Source organism: Aricia agestis, chromosome 16 (genome assembly GCF_905147365.1).
Source record: "Aricia agestis chromosome 16, ilAriAges1.1, whole genome shotgun sequence".
NCBI classification, from domain to species: Eukaryota; Metazoa; Arthropoda; class Insecta; order Lepidoptera; family Lycaenidae; genus Aricia; species Aricia agestis.
In genome coordinates, this window is record NC_056421.1 from 9,908,291 (window position 1) to 9,915,304 (window position 7,014).

Below are 7,014 nucleotides of genomic sequence, written 5' to 3' on the forward strand. Positions count from 1 at the left end.
ATGAGAAAAGTGTCAATTTTTGTTACTACATGTTCATCAGTAATATCGAGACATCGTCGAGACCGAAATTAATTTTTAACGAAGGTCATCTTCGAACATGCTCGGTCCGCACACAATGGGTCGGCTGTCCGGATGCGGACCGCGAATCCCCAATTGGTGACCCCTGGCCTATAGCCTTCCTCGATAAATGAGCTATCTAACACTGAAATAAGTTTTTAAATCGGACCTGTAGTTCCTGAGATTAACGCGTTCAAGCAAACATACTCTTCAGGTTTATAATATTAGGTAGGTATAGATTTTTTTTTAATTATCGCCAAGTAAAATATATTTCCCCCGTTTTTCCCACATTTTCCTGAGTTTCTTCGGTCGTATTAGTCTTAGCATGATAATATAATATAGCCTATAGTCTTACTCGATAAATGATCTATCTAACTACTTATGGAACTAGGTACTTATGGATCCTTCATCAGATCACCACTTTTGTGAATATAATACCAAATTGGGATGATATACCAAAAGAAAAATTTTGAAAATCGGTTAATAAACGGCGGAGTAATCGTTGTACTTATATAAGAAAACGAACATAACACCACCACCCATTTTGAAAGTCGGTTAAAATTGTAGCCTATGTGTTATTCTGATGTATAAGCTATATTATTGTAAAGTTACATTAAAATCCGTTCAGTAGTTTTTGCGTGAAAGAGTAACAAACATCCACACATACATCCACACATCCACACATCCATACATCCAAACAAACTTTCGCCTTTATAATATTAGTAGGAAGTAGAATAATATTATGTATAGATAGTAACTAGTAAGTAGGGATGCTCGCTCGCTTGTAGCAAGAGTTGTTCAAGCATTTATTGTTACTTACAGGTAAATTCGACTACGACGCAGAGTTAGGAACCTGCTCCATAATCCCAGATGAGAACGGCAGATCGGCAAAAACAGCACTCTTCGTCATCGCTTTCATAGTACCCGCTCTGCTCATATTCATATGCTACGCCAGGATATTCTGGGTGGTACACAGGTAATAAATATGTTTTATTATGTTATATCACTTTAATCTTTGTTATGTGATGCGACCTTAGAGTATACATTAGCAAGCTATAGAGCGCGCGCATCGCTCGTTCCCCGTTGTGCCGATCGTAAGCAGAAGTTCTATAGATACTTGTCAAACGTATAACGCAAGTCTAGTGATGTTCCATTCGCCATCGTTTGACGCTTATAGGAAAATATGTTCACACTCGTGCTTACAGTTCATACCTTGTTAGAAGCACTCTATAGCTTGCTATAATGTATACTCTATGGATGCGACCCTCTACGTTGGCCATAAAACAAACGACTGCCAACTTTATATCTATTGTGCTGTCAAGACAGCTTATGAGTAGCAACCACCCAACTAACAATAATTTAGCTATTATATTATAAGCTCTATAACAGCCGGTTAATAGTACAATTAAACACCAATATCGATAATACGGCCTAAAAATTAACGATATAGCGTGCTATAACACGCGTTAGCACGTAAAAGCTAAACAGCATACCATATTAACTGCATCAGCGATAAATAAGTGGTATAACATGGTATTTTCTTACAAATGGCGACAGTAAATAGTATAAAATAACCAAAATTTCTAAATCTTATATCTTTAAACGAGCAATTCTTGTATGTAGATATGTTACCGGCCAAACCCGATTTCAGGACAAACCAGTTTTGCCTAGGCTCAACTAGTTCTTCCTATACGCGATAGGATTAACTAGTATAGCCTAGTCCAAACTAATTTGTCCTAAGCCCGATAGGATAGACCAGTTTAGACTAGGCCAAACTAGTTGATCCTAATATCAATACGCACACTCTAGGATAAACTGGTATGGCCTAGTCATGGCATTATAGTATATCTAGAAAGTCAAAATAAATAGATACCTAAACTGAATAAAATACTCCGTAATTGGATTTTTTTTATTAAAGTAGTAGCTTTCATTTTCTTAGCCTGTTTCACAAGATTTTGTGCTGCAGTTGTTCTAGCTTTATGAATGTCTATTTCAGATGAAGAAACTTTTTCTTGGTTCAGCAACGTTAATATCATCACTGTCTTCTGTCAGGGTAACATTGCGATCATCTTCTATTACCTTCCTTAAATCATCCTGAATATTATATTATGAACTCTGTGTTATATTCCAAATAATGCCTTGTTTGGCGATTGTTTTATCCCTGAAGGGTAAGCGCGGTTTTTCATGAATTGAACATATTATTATCTCAAGCCTTATTTCGTTGAAATGTTGTCCTTCATCCAAGAGCCTATCATATCCTCAATATCTTGATTGGCACGTTCAACAAAGGCTTTGACTGTGCCTGGGTTTTCCGTACACAATTTTGAGTGGGTCACAGACTGGCAAGACCAACGACCTCGCTATTTTTTTTTACTATTTAGACTAGGCCATACCAGTATATTATCCTAGAGTGTGCGTATTGATATTAGGATCAACTAGTTTGGCCTAGTCTAAACTGGTTTATCCAATCGAGCTTAGGACAAATTAGTTTGAACTAGGATATACTAGTTAATCCTATCGCGTATAGGAAGAACTAATTGAGTCTAGGCAGAACTGGTTTGTCCTGAAATCGGGTTTGGACGGTAACATATATAATTGGAATCTCGGAATCGGCTCCAACGATTTTCATGAAATTTAGTATATAGGGGGTTTCGGGGGCAATAAATCAATCTAGCTTAGAATCATTTTTAGAAAATGTTATTTTATTCGTGTTTTATTGAATACCGAGCAAAGCTCGGTCAAATAGCTAGTGTTCTATTAAAGCTATAAGATGACGATGAAATGACGAACAGCCCCTAGGGTTTGGAAATATCCATATGGAACATGTTACGCAGATAGTTCATTCCGACCATGAAATGAGTTCTGTTGACGCGGCAGGTGCCATAATATTTTGATGGTCCTTCGACGTACGAAATCGAATCCCTCATCCGACAACAAGACAATTCGGCAGCTCGTAACACGGCCTGCTAATTTTCTGATAAATTTCCTGCGTACGGACATTTTGCTCGAAATACGATGTAAATAAGCGAGCTTTATGATTTTTATACTTGAGGACATAAAATGTTATGGTCTTACTTCGAGTCCACGTCGTTATGAGATTTCATTTAGAGGACGAAGTTTTTTAAATAAAAGAAGCCATAAACATGTTTATTCTAATGTAAGTTTATGGTTTTTGGCGTTATGTGAAAAGATACGAGAATTCGAGTTAAATAATATATTCGTCGAAAAATTGTACCTACCAAAGAAGTGTTGGATGATGAACGTTTTCAATAAGTACATTAAACATTTAATAGCACGTCGTCGGAGTCTGAAAATAAGTACAATAATCCCAAAAAAGAATGGTACCCGCTCCTTGGTAGTTTCCTACTTAACTTCTGCGTGTAATGCATTTAAAGGCTTATATTATCTTCTTCACTTTGCAGTTCAGAAGTCCGCATGCGAGAGCACCAACGGACCCAGCACGCAAGCTCTGGCACTCTCAACAATGGCGTCGAGAAGAGGTCAACTATCAAGGACACTCGGGAGACGAAGGCGCGACGGAACGAGTGGAGAATCACCAAGATGGTGCTGGCCATCTTCCTATCATTCCTCGTGTGCTACCTACCTATCACTATTGCGAAGGTCGCAGACAGCCACGTGCACTTTCCCGGTAAGATTTGACGTTGACAGCTGTCAAATACAACGACTAGACCGTTTTGATACTTGATTGTATTTACACTTCTTTGATTCGTTTGGGAAAATATATAGTAAATTTTTAACAATGCGCGCACATCGATAACTTTCCGTACCTCAAGATTAATCTTGTCCCCAACTTCTTACAATATACAATATGCATAAAATACATTTTTTTCTCATCGCTTAAAACGCATAACAGCGAACTGTATAATTGTTCTTGTACTACCAGAGAAGTTGATTCCTTGGCAGATGGAGGACCTATGTAATTTGGTCGCGTTACGTCAAACCTATCCGATAGATCACAGCTAACATTAAATTGACATAAGCCGACCATTTAATGACGTGAGTCTGTCAACTGCCTAGGAATCAATTTCCTCAATGGTACAAATTTAAATATGGCCAAGTAGGTATTTAATGCCTCAAATAATTATTTTTTCCAGTGTTCCACGTGGCCGGCTACCTGCTGCTGTACGCGAGCGCGTGCGTGAACCCCATCATCTACGTCATCATGAACGCGCAGTACCGCGCCGCGTACGCCGCCGCGCTGTGCTGCCCGCGCATCCCCGGCCTCACCAGCGGTGCGTATCCCACGTCGCCCGCATGCCGTCCCACACGCTCGCTCGCGTCATACATACGGACATGAAGGTATCACAGCCATGTATCACGTGATAGGATCTTTGGGTTTTTTCTGAGTTAAACCACAAATGGCTAATAACAATTATAATGCTACTATGGCTGCTTTTCGCAAATTTCCCAACTCCTCGTGGACCTAAAATATGTCATACATAATAAGCTATAATACGATTATTCATAATTTACCATTCAAGAAATTGATTTATAGGCAGTTGACAGGCCTACGCCATTTGGTCGGATTACGTAAATTCAATATAAGCTGCTATCAGCTGTCGGATGGGTTTGACACCTGCCTATGTCTCAACTTCTCTGATAGTACCATCTAAAAAATTGGTTGGTCTCGTTATGTCAAGCCCAGCCGACCTTGACGTTGATTTGACACAACTTGCTCAAAACACGTAGGTCCGCCATCGCCCATCTGCCTGTAAATTAATTTCTTCGATAGTGCAACGCTTTGTATTTAACATCGCTTAATAATTCTTCTGAATGGCTTCTATAAAAATGTACCATCATTAATTATTCATGACAAAAACATTTCTCACTTCCTTCCCATTTACCTAATTTCAATTAACTAGTTCTCAATTCTTTTAGAGAAATGGAACGAGCGTCACGGGTACAGCTTCAGCAACACACGAACGGTGCTCAGTCAGGTGTCCCTGGGCGAGTCCAGGGCAGACCCTCGGGGCTCGACGTCAGGGCCAGGAAGATAGGGATAGGATCCCAAGGACCCAGCTCACACATCGAGCTGCGCACGGAGACGGTCACCACCGGCATAGAGAAGAACCTCTCCAAGTTCACCAGGTTCGAAATGGACCAAGACTCCCACAGATGCTGACATGCCGCTAACGCATGACGACACCAAAGATTTTTTTTATTTAAACTTTTTAAGAGATTTTTTTATTATTTTGCATTTGCAATAGATACTCTTAATTTGTATCCGTCCTGCTCTAGCGGCATGTTAGTATTTTGTACGTTTGTAAATAATTTTAAGTGCCTTATTAGTGTAAGTTATTTTAATAATTAGACAATTGAAATGAATTTTGAATGGCTCGAATATTTATTATCTGACAAATTTATTTATTTTTAATTTGTACTATACTACTTACGAATCTAATGCAAAATTGTAAAGAATAGGTAAGCATGATAGAAAATAATTAATACCGTATAAGATACACATACGCTCAAGAATAGTAGAGTGCAGTATACAATCAGTATTCGTTAAAAGTGTTGCCACTTTTAAGATGCTTCTAATAATATAAATAAAGGTTGGTGTGTTCAATAAAATAATTTTATGTTATTGCGACTTTTAAAGTTACCTCATAAATAATTTCATTGTAAATTCTGTATTCTGGGTGTACATAATGCAAGTAACTTTTACACAATATTGATTGTCACCATAATGATTATGAAAAAAATATGTTCTACCTAATGAGTACAGTTCGACAAGGCTTTAATTTAATGTGTCAATGTCAGTCAATGTGCGCTGTCAGGAGAACTGTCAAAGTGCATGCCATTAAAAAAAAAGGAGAACTGTCAAAAATGACGTTTTTGTATGATAGAAGCGTTAGTTCCTTTTCTCGCCACGTTCATAAACAGCCTTGTCGAACTCTATGAGGGTTGTTGAAATTCTATTTGCCACCAGGTGCCGCGATGTAGCCGTCACGTCTATCGTGTCAAACGATATAGCTGTCATGTGTCACTACAGCTCGACAAGGCTTTAAATGAATGTTGGTGACATTGATGGGAGCGCTGCTGGTAAAGGAGAACTGTCAAACATATTATGTCAAAAAAGGATGTTTTTGTATGATAGAAGCGTTTAGTTCCTTTTCTCGCCAAGTTCATTTAAAGCCTTGTCGAACTGTATAATATATTTATTTGACACAATAGACCTACATCGCGGCACCTGGTGGCAAATTGAATTTTAACAACCCTTGTGGTTTTGCAATCAATAAAGTTTTTACTCGACCGGCCATAAAGATTTGCTCTAGAGTATTCAATAAATAACAAAGATGTTATTTATTGAATTTTATTTGTTGAATTAGGTATAGAAATGTGTGTTTATGTAATACTGTGTTCTACTACAACTTCGTCTATAATATGTCATGAGATTTTCTTACTAATAATTGTCTGCATAATGAGATTTTCGACATTCCAAACTTATTATAAGTGCGCCTATAAAAAGTAGTAATATTATTGTATAATTAGCTGATACATTCCAAATACGAATAATGTTTCAATGTATAAGTACATTAATAATTAATTAACGCATCCGCTGGCCGTATTGCCACAGTAAAAATTTGCTCCTAGACCCTAATCAAAAACTCAATATTTATTATGTGGTCACACTTGACCTTAATGTTAATTTATTTTTTATTTGGATAAAAGTTATTGATAATTATTTTAGGCTACGTGTAACTTACAAATTTGTGATATTTACCCGCAGCGCCGATACAATGCTAAAACGTTATAACTGCATTACCTACTACAAGCATACATGACGTGCAGTGTGCACTCGTCTTAACACGTACGTTTTGTGCAACGTGTACAAGTACATTGTATGCTTGTAGCAGTGTAATAAAATTGGGAGCCTACTAATTAATACTAGTCTGTTCTACCGCGGCGGGCGTAAAACAATTATTAATTATTATA

At 37.7% G+C, this 7,014-nt stretch overlaps 1 protein-coding gene across 4 annotated transcripts in view; it reads left to right on the forward strand.

Moving 5' to 3' along the window:
• The window catches only part of LOC121734736 (G-protein coupled receptor moody), a 64,672-nt gene extending 58,861 nt beyond the window's left edge, over window positions 1-5,811 (forward strand). For 3 of the 4 annotated variants that reach the window (XM_042125339.1, XM_042125341.1, XM_042125340.1), the window contains 4 exons: window positions 880-1,033; window positions 3,480-3,706; window positions 4,173-4,310; window positions 4,959-5,811. In XM_042125339.1, coding sequence (XP_041981273.1) covers window positions 880-1,033; window positions 3,480-3,706; window positions 4,173-4,310; window positions 4,959-5,200 — 761 coding nt within the window. In that variant the 3' untranslated portion in view covers window positions 5,201-5,811. Of the gene's footprint in view, window positions 1-879; window positions 1,034-3,479; window positions 3,707-4,172; window positions 4,378-4,956 lie in introns of all 4 variants that reach the window. The other variant, XM_042125342.1, reaches the window with a different exon arrangement.
• Window positions 5,812-7,014: the final 1,203 nt, after the last annotated feature.